Source organism: Pithys albifrons, chromosome Z (genome assembly GCF_047495875.1).
Source record: "Pithys albifrons albifrons isolate INPA30051 chromosome Z, PitAlb_v1, whole genome shotgun sequence".
Taxonomy (NCBI): domain Eukaryota; kingdom Metazoa; phylum Chordata; class Aves; order Passeriformes; family Thamnophilidae; genus Pithys; species Pithys albifrons.
This window is the reverse complement of record NC_092497.1, coordinates 3,270,361-3,286,494: the sequence shown is the minus strand read 5'-3', so window position 1 is coordinate 3,286,494 and position 16,134 is coordinate 3,270,361. Positions and strand designations below refer to the sequence as shown.

Genomic DNA, 16,134 nt, shown 5'->3' with positions numbered 1-16,134 from the left:
TGCCCTGTGAGTCAAAGGTGAATGGCCACAACAGGCATGTCAGGACAAATCAGTGATGAAATAAGATGTCTCTACACTGTTGGTTGAGCATAGAACCAAGACCAGTGCAGAGATGGGACAACCCCATTCTGCAGTAAATAGCTTCTTGATCCTGTGCTCTTGTGCTGCCTGGAGAAGGTGAGCATCAGCACTGGTTGGCCCCAGGATCATCCTCGCAATGGCTTTGACCTATGTTGGTACGGACAAAGTAGAAAACATCATGTCACTGCTTGTCTGCAGGTGTTCCAAACACAGTTCTTCACAGTCAGAGCAGAGGATCTGAACAGGCAACAGCAGGGACAGAAATGCACAGGCCTGGTAGATCAGATCTGTTCTTCATCTCAATACAAAGATGTGACTGCTGAGACAACAAATAACTTAGAGAGAAACACTTATTTCTTCCATCCACGATGCTCTGCTTATAATACAAGCTATGTTTTTCATACTATACTTACCCACTAGAAGAACATTACCCAAACATAATTTTCCTTTTCTTTAGCTGATGTTCAACATAGACAATAAGAGCTCACCAGCACCCCTGTTCTTGCTCCATGGATTCACCAACATTTCTTTGGTGATGGGACAGCTCCAGACCCTTGGAGCAATGATATGGCAGGCAGGAGAACTTCCCCGGTCAGGAGCATTTTTACGGGGTTGAGCAAACACCACAGGTGAGCAGCTGAACCTGTAGCATTTCAAATTGGATCAGGAGGAACCTGGCACAGTGGAGACTGTGTTCTGCAGCAACACTCAATGCCAGGAAGCAGGATTAGTGTCAACTACAATGATGATGCCTGACTTTGAGACCTTCCATCTCTTCCACTCCTTTCACTTTCCTTGCACTGAAGGTTTACCTGTTGCTTTTTTTATTCCCTCCTGCTGGACAAGGATGAAGTGGATGCAGAGAGGAGATGGGCAGCCTGCAACAGCTCCCCGAGAAGGGGACCATGACTCCACTTTCTCCTGCTCAACTGGTAGAGACCAGATAGAGAGAAAACCCCTCTGGCCTCCCAGCTTCCCCTCCCAGCCCTTCATGGAGCCAATCCCTTCAGGGAAGAAAGCCAGATGGGACTAAACACAAGGCTTTTGTGTTGAACATGCAGGTTTGCATACTCAAAGGGCTGGGGCTGGACTCGCGCATGCTGCTGAAGTAATTGAAGTAGAAAACCTTGGAGCTGAAATTAGGACCCAAAGAGAGGGAGGGGAACAATTGTCATGACTGCCCATGGAGTGAGTGGGTGCTTTGTCAGCACAAGTACAGACACACATAAAACTCCTTCCTTTAGTGCTCAGTGTCAAACCTGTGACCAGGAGGGATGAGCTCTGCCCTGCTCATCTCCAGCTATGTGTTGCAACCTGGATGCAGATCATCACTGACTAATCACAGACATGGAATCATTTAGGTCAGAAAAACCCTCTAAGATCATTGAGTCCAGGTTGTTCACTCAGCACTGCCAAGGCCACCACCATCCCATGTCCCCAAGTGCCACGTCCACACAGCCTTCAAATCTCTCCAGGGATGGGGACTCCACCACTGCCCTGGGCAGCTGAGCCAGGGCTGGATGTCAAGAAATTTTCCCTAATATCAAATTCCTCTGGGGCAACCTGAGGCCACTTCCTCCTAACCTATTGCTTTTTACTGGTAAAAAAGAAACTGAAGCCCACCTGACCACAAGCCCCAGAACTGGTAGGTGCTCAGATCACAGCAGTTTGACACAGTGGTTAGCACAAAGTGTCACAGAGCAGTTTCTGACAAGTCCAAAGGGCTCTGCTAACAAGTTGCTGTTTACAAATGCATGTGTAGCAAGGGGCATCACTGAACAGGGGGCACATCTGCTAAAAAAACATCCTCACAAGCTTCTGGGTTGTCCTGCAACTATCCATCACAAAACATTGTGGGAATTTCTCAGGAAGACTGGAGAAATGTCATGATATACAGTCTTTAAATTCACTGGTGCAAAACCTGGTATTTGATGAATATGGGAGGCATCCTTGTTTTGGTATTGGACCAAAAGTAGGCTTCCTTACAGAATTCTTACACATTATTTGATCACAGACCTGGAAAAGAAGGTCACAGAGGCTGTGGATCATTTAAAATGGATGGTTTTCTTTACAAAATTTTTTGGCTGATTCAAATAGGTTGTAAATCTTTTCAGCTATACATAATCAACTCTGTATTTTAAAGTTTAAAATGCTTCATTTCAAATAGCCATCACAAGATCAAAAAGGAAAATCAGTCCACAGACAAAACTCAAATGGTTTGTACTTCTGCATTGATTTACCAGATATTTCTCTAGGAGATGCTGGAGTAAAATATTAGAGAGGAAGAGGTTTATACTAAATGTTAGCTGCAGCTATTCCTTACATGAATCATTTATGCTTCACTGTAACAAGATTTTTTAGCACAGATTTCAGTTTAATCTTTTACTTAAATCCACTGAGTCCCACTGCACCATGAGTGGTGAGATGCTTAAAGAGAGTCACAACACCAAAAACTTTACATCACAAATAGATAAAATCAAACAGTATATGGAGGCAGAAGAGGAAAGTACACAGAAAAGGCACATATACATAGGGGATAAGGAAATAGGTCTCTTATTTGCTGTTTCCAACACCCATAGCTTCATGTTGCTCTGCAACTGACAGCATGATTATATCTTACAGATACTAAGGACAGTTTGCAAACTATTAGGCACAGGTCCTGATGCTCCTGCTCAAGGATGGCACGCACAGGCACTGGGCAGCACTCTAAGTCATTATCTGAACTAATACCACCCTTGTCTGAATAGCAACGGATTGGACTAACCATAAATAACGTCTGAGTACTCTAAAAGCCTACTCCAAAAAGTCTGGGGAAACCAGAAATCTGTCCCTTCACAAACGCTTTAACTTGGACCAGGACAAAGAAAGGGCTCAGGGAGCAGCCAACACACCTCACACTACCAAATCTCAAAGTCCCTCTTCTAGGAGGTTTTGCACAAGTTAAAAAGGGAACACACGTGGAGTTTCAGGAGAAGGGATGAGGAGCAAAGGGAAGCCCTGGCATCCCTGCTAGGGGAAGGCGCCGGCTCTTGGCACAGCAAAAGTGGCAGCAGCAACTCAGCAGAATCATGTATTGGCTCTGGGAGCCCTCCAGTGGCTGCCAGCCCACCACTGCCTACAGCAGGAATCATGGAATAGTTTGTAATGGGAAGGACCTTGAAGTTCGTCTCTACCCAATGCCCCTGCCATGAGTAGGGACACCTTCCACTAGATCAGGTTGCCCCAACCTGGCCATGAATCCTGTGGGTGCTGTTGTCCCTGTCCCCAGCCAGATTAGTCAGGCAGACATCAGCCTTCCCTGGGTTGAAGCACAGGCAGCAAACTTCCAGCCAAACCCAGAGAGGGAATACACGCCCCAAGGTTAAACTTAACCAAATCATGGGATTACCATGTGGGAGGCAATGTGAGGGGAGCATGGTCAGCTCTCCACAAGACCCAGGCTCTGCAGATTAGCAAACTGCACAGTAAGTTTGTTAAAGCTAAACCTAAAAGGAAAGAAGTGATCATCTACACAAGTATTTTGGGCAAAAGCTGGAATTCAAGTTTATTTCAAGTGCAGGTTAACAATAAGCAAGGAATAACTCACGACCCGTCAGGGACATGGAGGCCTGAGCAGAGCAGGGTGCCAGGGCACACCAGAGCCTCACCCACCAGTGAACCTTGAAGCAAGTGCTCAGATGATTTCAATATAAGTGTGTTTTGGGGTTTTTTTTACACCTAGGGATTACAACAACAAGTGAGAGCAAGGGGTAAAGAATTCTTAGCTTGCAGGCTTTAGGTTCAGGAAGAGGAACTGCCTCAAGCCACGAGAGAAAGGGTCTTGCTTGGAATCCTTTTATGCAGATTGCAAGGATTTCCTCCAGACTGGTGAGTTGGTAGCACTGGAAACCAGTTCCCTTTGCCCCATCACATACCAGGTGTGGGTGTTTGCAGCTCCAGCTCGCAAATCCCTTCCTCTAGCTGGAAAATGGTAATATTCTGATTCCCTGCGTGTAATTTTCATATGACTGACCACAGAACTATTAATATCTGAACACAGAGCTGGTTCAGCTGAACAACTCACTCCCTCCAGGGAGAGGAAAACCACAACTTCTTCATCCCTGGAAAAACCTTTTGTTCCTGCAAGACCAGAAGCTCAGATGTAATGAGACAGTTCTGGTTTGCTGATGCACCTCAGGGGAGAACATCAACCAGCATGAGAGAGTTCAGCTTGGTGCTCCTGTGTCTCCTTCGCATCTCCAGGAAGGGTGAGTTCTGAGCTTTGCCGAGATTGCCACTAAACCCTGTCTGATCAGGGCTTCTCCTCTCTAGCCAAAGTACCATGTTGCTTAAAGGGATCCTGAAATTACAGGTGGATCTGAGAATAATGGAAAAACTCAGATTAACTTAGCAGTTGTCAGAGAGGTCTTCAGTTTGGGGATGTGTTTTGCATGTTTTTGCTTTTTTAACTTGTGTATGAGTTCATCCAACTTCTTCCCAGCTTTGTCAGGTGGATGCAGCATTTCCATCACCACCCTGAAGTGCTACTTCACATTCCTATGTGAAGGAGTTATTATGCAACAGACACAATTTTCTCCAGTTCCACTAATTATTTAAGCTCACCTTTAACTTCAATAGGCACTGAAATTCCATTAAACTCACCGGGATGTGCTTAGATACACTGTCCAACAGTATTTGCTAGAGCAGGGCTAATGCCTGGGGAGGTCCCCAGCTCTTGTCTTTGCAGTCTTTCCATCGACAACCAGCAGGTGCACTAACCTGCCAACTCATTATGGTAGTTACCTTCTATAAGGTGTGCAGACTATTTCAGTGACAGCTTCAATTCCAATGACAAATGCAGGCTGGCTATCAGCAAAAGGAATAATGGAAGACCTACCATGCTGAAGTTTTAAGGTTAAGGATAAATTATACACAGTGTTGTCAACTCCCTGCACTCATAACTAGGCAAACTGTGTTTCCATGGAAATGGGTGGAGCTGGTAACATTAAAAGCACTTATTTTTAACATCATTTTTCATCTGGAAGGCAAGGAAAGGAAAGGCTTATGTGCTAAAAAAATGAAGTGTTCTTTGCTTAAGATTTAAAACAAGAAAAAAAAATCAAAGAGGTGGCAGAGAAAAGCAAGTCAGATACTCAAAATCACATGATCTGCAGTTCTCCAAGAGTAAAGGTTACAGTGGCATGCTGCAAAATAACTAGAACACAGAGAAATAAACTGGAAAACAATAGCGATTTCTGTTTTCACTGCCTTGTGCTTAAATTCCATGAGCTTCCTGTAGCTCCTGCAGTCCTGTAGCCTTGTATATGAGATTACCTACCTGGGCAGGAAAAGGTGCCTGTATCATTAAAGTGAAAGACAGGGCAACCCAACTCCAGATCTGAGCAATCAAAATACTGGCTTGGAGCTGATTCCAGGTAAATAACTGAACAGCAGAGAACCAGCCCTGGAATGGCCTTTGTCCATTGTGCAGTGCACAATAGATCAATACAAGCTGCACTGCCACCAAGGTATTTGTCAAGTGCTGCAGACAACAGACACGGGGGAAAAAAACCCAACAAATCTTATCTTTGAGTTCTACAGCAGTGATCCAACAGCTGAATGCCCACAAAACTTGGTGAAGCCAGCTAGACCAGGGTGGGAATTACTTACAGGACACCTTCACCTTTTACAGGTATTCTCAGCTACTGAGGGGAAAGGTGACTTAATGAAGGCATCAAGTGAGGTTTATGACAGGAACATACACACAGATGTTTCTGAACCACGATCTGCTGCTGCAGCTGTTGATGTCAGCAGGACAGTGGGTAGACAGGCATATCTGCATATTAAACTGAAAGAGGGGAGATTTAGATTAGATATTAGGAATAAATTCTTCTCTGGGAGGGTGGTGAGGCCCTGGCACAGTTTGCCCAGAGAAGCTGGGATGCCCTGTCCCTGGGAGTTTTCAAGGCCAGACTTGACAGGGTTTGGAGCAACCTGGGCTTGTGGAAGGTGTCCCTGGCCAGGGCAGGGGGTGAATGATCTCTAATGTCCTTTTCAATCCAAACCATTCAGGGATTCTGTGATCTATATGGAAAGCACATCCTACAGGTGCTATTGGTTCCTGGGAGAGAGAAATGCATGAGACATTGAGTTTTCCCAATATACTTTAAAGATGGGGAGAGTATATTCAAGTGAAGGCTGTTTTCATCACTGGACAAAAATGACCAGGCTGGATCTAGTGGCAGTGGGGTTCAGCTCCCCAGACCATGCTAGGATTTATTGTGACCAAGTATGATCAAGAGAGCAAAACCCCAACCACTTGTGACAGCTCAGCTGGAAAACCAGGATTTCCCTCACTAGGACAAGGAAGATACTGGCAGCTACAGCCCATGCAGTGACAATCTGCTCTGCTAAAAGGAAGATGTTTTCTCCAGTGTCAAGGGCATCCTCATTCCTATGACAGGAGCAGATACAGGGAACCTGCCTGTTCTCATCAGTGTTTGTAAGACAAGTATCTTCAGGTCTTTATTCGGAACCTGTCACAGCTTGAGTCAGATGCTCCTCTGTGACCACAGCAGCACTGACCATTAGAAACATCAGCTGCTCCCACCTTCCCTGGGGGTGATGAAGCCACTAATTGATGAGCACAAGTGCTTTAGCACAGGAGTGTGTCAGTGCATGCACTTAAATGCAGGGCTGCTACAATTCAGGCTCTTCAGTGCCTAAGGCCAACAGACTTTGAACACATGTAAAACTTGGGTTTAGCCTTTATAAAAAAAGTAGAATTCTGTTTCTTCAAGAACAAAATGCAGTAACAAAGGACACAGACCTGCTGGAGCGAGTCTAGAGAAGTCCACAAAGATGCTCCAAGGACTGGGGCACCTCTGCAATGGAGACAAGCTGGGAGAGCTGGGGGTGTTCTGCCTGGACAAGAAAAGGTTCTGGGGAGACCTTAGAGTCCCTTCCAATGCCTAAAGGAGCTCCAAGAGAGCTGGAGAAGGACTTTGGAGAAGGGCATGGAGTGACAGGACAAGGGGGAACGACTTCCCATTGATAAAGAGAAGAGTTAGATATTGCAAGGAGTTTATGCCTTTGAGGTTGATGAGACCCTGGCACAGGTTGCCCAGAGAAGCTGTGGCTGCCCATCCCTGGAAGTGTCCAAGACCAGCTTGGATGGGGCTTGGAGCAACCTGGGATAGTGAAAGGTGTCCCTGCCCGTGGCAGAGGGTTGGAAGAAGATGAGCTTTCAGGTCCCTTCCAACCCAAACCATTCTGTGATTCCATGATCTCTTTTTGCTTCCAGGTGTGCAGTCCAACAGCTGGTCCGTTCATGTCCCCTCTGATGTTACTGGTGAGCTTGGGAAGATGGTGATCCTGCCCTGTACTTTCACACACCCCTACAAAGCATTTGACCGGGCCCTCACTGCCATTTGGAGGATCAAGGAACCCTACAATGGCACTGTAGTGTTCAAGTGTGTGAGTCAGAGCACCAGTGAGCTCTGCAAGACTGCCATCAGCTACAAGAACAAGTACAAACTGCTTGGCAACCCCCGGCACAAGGACCTTTCCATCAGGATTGACAACCTGACCTGGAGCGACAGTGACAGATACTTCTGCCGGGTGGAGCTGGCTGGAGATATCCACGACAAGTATGAAAGCAGGAGTGGGATAAAACTGCATTTGATTGGTAAGAGGATATGAGAGCCATGGGAGCCAAAGCCACCCTGTAGGGAAATGAGAGCCACAAGATATGGAAGCTGACGAGACAGTAACAGAAGTTTACCCAAGATGGTTTTTCAAAGGGCTGGCTCTTCCAGCTCTGTGGATACTTAACATTTGCGCAGGGAATATTCACTGTCTTTCTCAGTCTTCCAGTATGAGCATAACGTAGAGAAGAGAATAGGAACAGAACAGGTAAGAAAATGGCAAAACTTTGGCAGTTGGGCTAAGAGCCCACCAAAACGTGGGCATCCCACTTTGTCTCTGCAGCACAGGATTTGTCCAGGCAGCAAAAAGGCAAACTGGGATCAGCAGCCCATGGCATGGGGTTACAGACATCCTCTTCACCAGAATCTAAACTGGAGACCCTGGGATCTGAGCATATGTTCACAAATGTTAGGACAACAAGGCCTGGGTGGTAATGGGATTGGAAAGACACAATGCCATAGCTCCAAGGTCTGGAGGGGAAACACTGAGTTCAAACAGCCTGCAAAAAAATGCTCAGAGCAACAAATGTCAAATGCTAATCCCACCTCCCAGGATGAGTTTACGTATCAAGGAAGAGCTGTGACACCCAGGTGGCCTCAGAAGCAGACTCAGATCATACCCATGCCTTAAGGCTGGAAGATTTTGCTCGTGAGAGGGAACTTCTTTATGTTTGCTGTGCACTGTGGGCATCCAGATGTGACCCCAGGAAGAACCTCGTTAATTTTTGGGAAGTTCGGCGTAGTCGAGGCTCTCCTTCACTGGGAGCAGTTCCTAAACACCCCACACAGCACGATCAGGGCAGGATGTCTCTCATGGGCTGCCTGGATTTTAACTCCAGAGGAGTAATAACACACAGACCGTGCCTTGATTGGGAATACACCATGACAGTATGATTGGGAGGGGCTAATAAGTGCTCAAAAGGTTAATTTAAACACTGAAACACACAGACACATGACACACAGCCTGAAACTTCTCTTGCATTATATACACAAGGGGGAAGATGTGCTGTATGTGGTTGCAAGTGATATTTTTGTTGTCTCGCCTGTAAAAAAATAGAATTATTCCTACTCTTCCTTTGTGAGGGCACTCATTTAGTTCCCTTTGCTTTTCACAACATTTTTAGACACCAAATGCATTAAACGGGTCAGGAGAGCCAAGAGGAGAGCATTAGTGGATAAGATAAGCTTGGTCACAGCAGTTACACTTCCTTGGCAAACTAGACTGACAATGACATGCCCAACAGTACATCTCCTGATATTTTGCATCCCTGAAATGATCTTTACCAATTGATCTCTATAAAATTGATATTTACATGTTCATTAAGTCACACAATCCCATATGCTACAAACACAGGATACAAAAGTACTGGCCCTATCTTGGTGTGGGAGTGTCACCCCAAAGCAATCAGGAACCTTCATTGGCTGATGGGTGGTCACAAAATCAAATAGGTTGGAAAAGAACTACAGTATCATCAAGTCCAACCTTTGACTGATTACCACCCTGTCAACCAGACCAAAGCACTGAATGCCACCTACACTCTTCCTTTAAGCACCTCCAGGGATGGGGACTCCACCACCTCTTGGCAGCCCCTTCCAATGCTTGACAATCCTTTCTGTGAAGAAACTGCTCTCAATGTCCAACTTGAAAGTGACCTGGTCACTACAGGGCTGGAGAAAATCATCAAAAACAGGCTGTAGCAAGAAGTGGAAATTTTCCCTACAACAATAACCTGCCAAATCTGGCAAGTCTCAGGCACCGAGCAAAGGGCTCACTCAAACAGATGCATACATATGTGCTCTGGGGTCATAAGCCAAAGGAACAGCCAAGAGATTCTTGTGGAGAGCACCATGGGTGCCATGTCCTGTGGAGATGCAGTCAGTCCAAAAAAGTCACCAGCTGCACCCGTGCCTACATGGTGGATGGCACTTCTTTGCCTTCTGCCACCATGGAAAGTCACAAGAGCTGGAGCTCAGAAAAATGTGTGAGGCATTACAGGCAGAAAACATAGAGTATGAAAAGAGAGCACAAATATAGCATTCTTGCACCCAAGCTTTTCTGAATGAATCCCTTTGCTCCTCTATCCAATACAGTCAGGGTGGGGAATCTAAGGGAAGAAAGTGTCAAGAAAAACAGAGAAGAGGGTTGATCTCAGCATTTATAGAACCATAGAATAGTCTGGGTTGAAAAAGATCTTTCAAGCTCATCTTGTTCTAATCCCACTGGCATGAACAGGGACACTTTTCACTAGATTAGATTGCTCCAAGCCCCATCCAGCCTAACCTCGGACACTTCCAGGGTTGGGACAGCTGCAGCTTCTCTGGGCAACCATAATTTCAAGTAACTTCTTCTTTATATCCAACCTAAATCTCTTCTCTTTTACTTAGAAAACATCACCACCCTGTGCCCTGTCACAACAGGTCCTGCTAAAAAATTTGTCTCCATTTTTCTTGTAGCCCCCTGGCACTGGAAGGGCCTCTCAGGTATTCCTAGAGCCTTCTGTTCTTCAGGTGAACACTCCCAGCTCTCACAGCCTGGCTCCAGAGCAGAGCGGCTCCAGCTTTTGGAGAATCTCTGTGGCCTCCTCTGGACTTGCTCCAACAGGTCCATGTCCTTCCTGTGCTGGGACCCCTGAGCTGGATGCAGTTCTGCAGGTGGGGTAGGAATCCCCCCTCTGCTGCCCAGGGCTCAGCCCAGCACAGGGGTGTTTCCAGACTGGGTCATGTCCAGCCTCTCCCCCACTAACACCCATCACCCAGTTTCACCCTGATATAACACACTCAGGGTCCACCAAGACAACGTGTTTTGCACCAGTGAAGCCTGACACACTTCCCCTCCCCTGTTGCAATTCCTGCAGCTGCCCCCAGGATCATCAACATCACCGTTAGCTCCAACAGGGATCACAGCTTTCAGGCTCGCTGCACCGCTGAGGGGGAGCCACTGCCTGCCCTGACCTGGACTGGACCCCCCTACACCAACCTCACCTCTGTCACCAGCATGAGCCACCGTGTCACCAAGGAGCTCCAGTACCTGACCCATGACGGGAAATACACCTGCACTGCTGTCAACAGCCATGGCAGAGCAGAGGGGGCTGTGTACTTCTACAAGTTCAAAGCATCTGACAGCTCCTTCTTCATGGTCTTCGTCCTTGTGCCGCTGGGAATTAAGGTGCTGGTTTTGCTGGCCATACTGAGCCTCACTGTTTTCTCAAGAGAAGGTCAGTATTGCAACCCCCTGCACCTGACTGGTAACCAGGGGTAGGGTGCAGCAGAGAAAGTCAGGCAGGATGAGGTTGCGCTTGTTCAGGTTTGGTTTTTTAAAAAGATTTTATCGTTTTCTATCCCAGGAGAAGGACATTTCTAATGGGAAATCTAAGAACAAGAGGGACTCGTGACTGGCAGGTCACAGCCTGCTGACAGAGGGTCTCCTTTGGGAAGGAGACTTGGAAAAGACAAAGGCAGCAGGAGTTTCCCTGTTTAGGTTAATAAACTAACAGATGGGCAATTAGTGGAGAACCTGCTGCCTACACAATCAGATGTTTAATTTTTTTTCCCTTGGAGTGGGCTAATTACTACGTCTTCCCCTGTAGCCCATGGCCAAGATTTACCTTTGATGCATCCCACAAAACAGTTTTAACCCCCTGGGATGGGTTATCCTCATTTTACAGACCACCCCTCTGGGTCCCTGACGGCCTCAATACCCCAGTGCTTCCCCATCATTGGTGAAATCACACCTCCCAGGCCACGAAAGCAGGGAATGCCTGGTTTACAGAAGATGAGAATCAGTTCATGGACTGAGGGATGGGACATTCCAAGAAGCCAGAAGGCCACTGGTCCCCAGCCCACCACTCCTGCTGTGAGGTGGCATGGGCAGGAGTGGACCAAGAGGGACACGAGGCTCTGCCTCTCAGTCTGGACAAAATGACACATCACTGTGACTCATCTGTAGGAACAGTCTGATGTCGCACTCATGAAAGCCACCACTTGTCTTGAACAGCAGAAGCTGTCAGACCAATCAAAAATGCTTTGCTTCTTATATTTCAGTGCCTAATTCCCAAACCCATGAAGGGGACCATATGCCTGGTGGCCCTCAGGTCTTCTCCCCATTCACTGGAGTGTCACAACCACACTCCAGTGCAGCTTCCCAACAGGTCTAGGTCAGTCCTGGCTCCCCAGCTCACTTTGACCACACTGCTAACCCACATCATCCTTCCCACCTCGCAGGTCCCTCCTCTGCTCCATCCAGCCTGGTCAGGTAAGGCTGTCTTGCCTTCTACTTATCCCACAGGAGGGTGGAGATGGCTAAGGGAGAAAATGCAGCATGTCCATGGTTTTGGTAACACTTCACCTTAGAGCAGGCTCTTGGGACAAGGAGAGGGTTGGGCTGATGGCCAGGTGTGAGGCAACAAGGCTTGGGCACAGCTGAGGAGACCCCAGTGGTGTGAGGACAAGGGACTGGGGAATCAGGTTGGAAAGGCCATGGCACACAGATGCTGCACCAGTAAAGAGTTAGGAATTTAGGTGTGTCATAAGCCCAGAGCATGGTTGGGAAGGCTGCAGTCAAGCATGCAATTAGGCTGGGAAAGCTGAGAATGTCCAGCCTAGAGAAGAGAAGGTTCCAGGGAGACCTTAGAGCCCTTTCCAGTGCCTAAAGGGGCTCCAAGAGAACTGGAGATGGACTTTGGACAAGGGCATGAAGTGACAGGATAAGGACAAATGGCTTCTCACTGACAGAGGGCAAGGTTAGATTGGATATTGGGAAGAAGTTCTTCCCTGTGAGTTTGGGGAGGCCCTGGCACAGGTTGCCCAAAGAATCTGCAGCTGCCCCATCCCTGGAAGTGTCCAAGGCCATCTTGGATGGGGCTTGGAGCAACCTGGGATATTTGAAACCCTGTCCATGGCAGTGGGGTGGAACACGATGAGCTTTCAGGTCCCTTCCAACTCAAATCATTCTGGGATCCTATGACACCACATTAAACAACAGATCATCCACCCCAGGAACAGGTAAGGGAATGGGGTCTGTGATGACACCATGCAACAGAAACCTTCCACTTCCTCTGGACCCCTGTTTCTAATGCAGAAGAAAAAGTCCCCACACCAAGGCTGCTGAGCTCAGCCAAGTGTGGAGGAAGGTATGGAGACACCAAAAATTCCACCTCAGAGCTAGGTGACACCTCAGGTGTCACAAGGTCTGACTCTTTGGCTGGCATCCACATCATGCTCCCACAGACCCCTGGCATTTCCCCACAACCCAGCACAACACTGACCTTGGACACTGCTGACAGCTGGGATGGCCAAGCTAGAAAGGGGTGGAAAAAAATAAAATAACAACACCCCAAAAAACAAGCCTTAGTCTAACAGTAAAGAAGCTGTATGTGAGGTCAGTGTAATTGCAGCTGCCTGGGGCTGCTCCCTTGTAATCTGAGTTATTGCTTTGTGATGTATCCAGCCTGAGCTATCCCTACATAGTATTTCCTTCCTGAGTTATTCCTACATGATGTCTCCTTCCCTCACCCAAGAACAATGGCCATTACAGCATTCAAGTGTACAGGACACAGCCAAAGAAACAAGAAGCAATTTAATCCTACAGTCCAATTTGCAACAATTCTTTGCAAAAAGTATCGTTTTGCTGATTTATCAGGATCTATACCACACTGCACCATTGATTGTATAGATAATACACAGATGAAAGCTTAAAAACCAACCCTTACACGAGAAGACCCTTCCCAGGAAAGGTTTGACACAACCTCCTGAGGCTCTGAGCAGCAGGACAGTAGCAGCAGTTAATGCTAAGGCTGCAGGAGGTTGCTCTGGATGCTTTAATTGCAACTCAGACCCTTAAAGACCACCTGCTGCAGAGGGGGGGGTCCCTATGGGAGTGTTGCAGGCACTTACTCCTTAGCTGCTTGCTGGAGCTGCTTACAAAGCCTAGAGCAGCCAGAGACGTGTCCTCACCTTATTCCCTTCTCTTCCTGCCAGGCCACAGCTGCCAGACTGCACCTACGAGAACTTTGACCACAGGCACGGTGGCAGTCAGACTCTGCCAGGAGGGAGAACAGTGCCCAGGCGCAGCTGAGGACATCCCACACCCACCTGCTCCCTTTACAGGTGTCCTCTTTCCCAGGAAACACAAAACCCATGCTGGCTGATGCACAGAAGGTCAAACAGGCATGACTTGGTAGGGATGTTGGAATGGGAGGATTTTAAGGTCCCTTCCAACCAGACCATTCTCTGTGCTATGATTTCCAGCCCTGCTGCTGCCCAAGAGCAAGAGCAGCCCTTCAATGAATAAAAGCCCTTCAAAGGGAAAAGAGAAGAAAGAAAAGAGAACGTGGGATGGAGCTGGAAGAGCAGAAGAGGATCTGCACAGGATGTCAGTTTTAACCAGTCTGTATGTTTTTTAGCCCATACCAGATATTTAGCAAGCAGGTAACAGTATAAAATTTTCTCACATCTTTTTACTTTGACAATTTTCAAGTATCACTCCAAGAACTGGTTTTCACAACTCCACGTGTCCAACCATATGCAACCTAGAAGTGAGCTACTGTCAGACAGAACACTACTGGAATTTCTGCTGGTGGTTTTGGGGTTTTTTAATCATTATTACTACTCCTTATGTTCCAGAAGAGTTTATTTAAAAGTTTAAAGGAAAACTTATCTTTCAAGAGGAGTCTATAAAAAAGGAAGAGGTTTTCCAAAAGCTGGTAGAGCTGAAGGTAGGACATGAAAAATCTAATTAGTCTCTGTTCTAACGCTATTCTACTACTCTACCTAGTGCCCAGAAACTCAGAGCTTTGTGATAAATACAGTGTGAAAATGTTCCAGTACAACAAATTGGCTTTTTCTTTTTGAAGATAAAAAAATTATTTCTAAACAATTTCCATCTCTGTGTTACATGGAAAAGTTCTGACTACTCATTCTCAAACCCTTCTGAGATGAAGTTATAAAGTCACTGGACATCTACATATAAATCTGTAGATACAGATAAACCTGTAACCCAAGAACAGGTGAACAGACTCAGCTTATGGTACAGGATGATGTAAGTCAGCCTGGAGTCCTGGAGAGGTAGACACAGGTCCAGAACAGGGCTGCAAAGAGCAACAGCTTGGCTTAGATGTGGAGGAAGAGAAATAATTCAAAAAGAACAAATGACATGAACCTGCTTTCAGGTTTATACTGCTGGATTTGATGCTCTGTGTAACATTCCAGTGCAGCAGCTCCAAAACTTTTCCCCAAATGATCCTGCTCCTGGTAACAACCACCACTGGCTGAGATTCCAAGCTCCTACTGAACTACCACCAAGCCTGTGGTCCTGCCTGCACGCTCAGTCCCAGACTAGGAATCATTATTTTAAATGTAGTATCTGTGATGGGAAAGTAAAGCATAATTTTAAATTACTTGGTCTGGATAGTAAGGGGGGGGAAAAGCAAGGAAATATTTGAACTTGATCTTTTAAATCCCAGTTTAAAATCCCATCAGTGACAAAGCCAGGTTTAAAAAAAATAAGAAGGGATGCAAAGAGAAAAAGTTACAGCAGTGTAGTCAGGGAGCTGTAAGCTCAGTTTCACAAGTGTCACAGAGGAAAGATCTCAGATGTATTAGTTGGACAAACTGAATTGAATCACTGAGCCCTTATGATTTATAGACATAATGAAGAACTCATTCCTATCTGGGTATGGGATTCAGGCTTGGCTTACAGGATTTTTCTCTCAAAAATTACCTCTTTAACTCAAGTAGATTGAGTCCAAACAGAAGCATCAGACCTTATGCCCCAAAACCAGCTCGTGCTCAAACCACCCACTCAAACCAGTATAAACTCGAAGGACAAAACACAACAGGGCACATGCCCAGAAGGCTTCCAGTATTGAACTCAATTAGGCCTAAAATGTGTGTTCCAGTTCCTCCCCTTGTTCCTGCCCAGTTTATGCACATTCAGTGTTTGGGAGGATTTCGCCATTGCAAAACCAACATAAAACTCGGTTTTCCTTCTGAAAGCACCTGGTGACATTAATGATGTGAACAAGAATGTTGTAATTTAGGGCAAGACAGTGGGAGATGCTGGGAATGCTAAAGTCTTTCCGGTAAAACTAGAAGAAATAAAAAGTCTACCTCTGTTGGGCACCATTTGGAAAATGAGGCCTCAAGCTCTGGAGCTCACATTTGCACAGAGGACTGACAGTGGATTTGTTAGTTCACAAAAGTGCTCCTTTGTGTTGAGGAAAGCACAGGTTCAGACTTCTGCCATTACCATGCTGACCACGAAGCCAGAAGACTGGTCTGTGGGTGTCACATACAGCAATTATGCGTTAGCTGACATGTATTCTTCCAGCAAGTTGAAAACATCACAATGTGTCACAAATTACTTGATTTA

At 46.5% G+C, this 16,134-nt stretch overlaps 1 protein-coding gene across 1 annotated transcript; it reads left to right on the top strand.

Moving 5' to 3' along the window:
* The first annotated feature begins 4,276 nt into the window (after window positions 1–4,276).
* Window positions 4,277–13,839, top strand: SIGLEC15 (sialic acid binding Ig like lectin 15). The gene is made up of 5 exons (XM_071580757.1): window positions 4,277–4,328; window positions 7,364–7,747; window positions 10,622–10,981; window positions 11,988–12,018; window positions 13,743–13,839. Exons 1-5 carry the CDS (start codon window positions 4,277–4,279, stop codon window positions 13,837–13,839), a joined length of 924 nt encoding a protein of 307 aa, XP_071436858.1.
* Window positions 13,840–16,134: the final 2,295 nt, after the last annotated feature.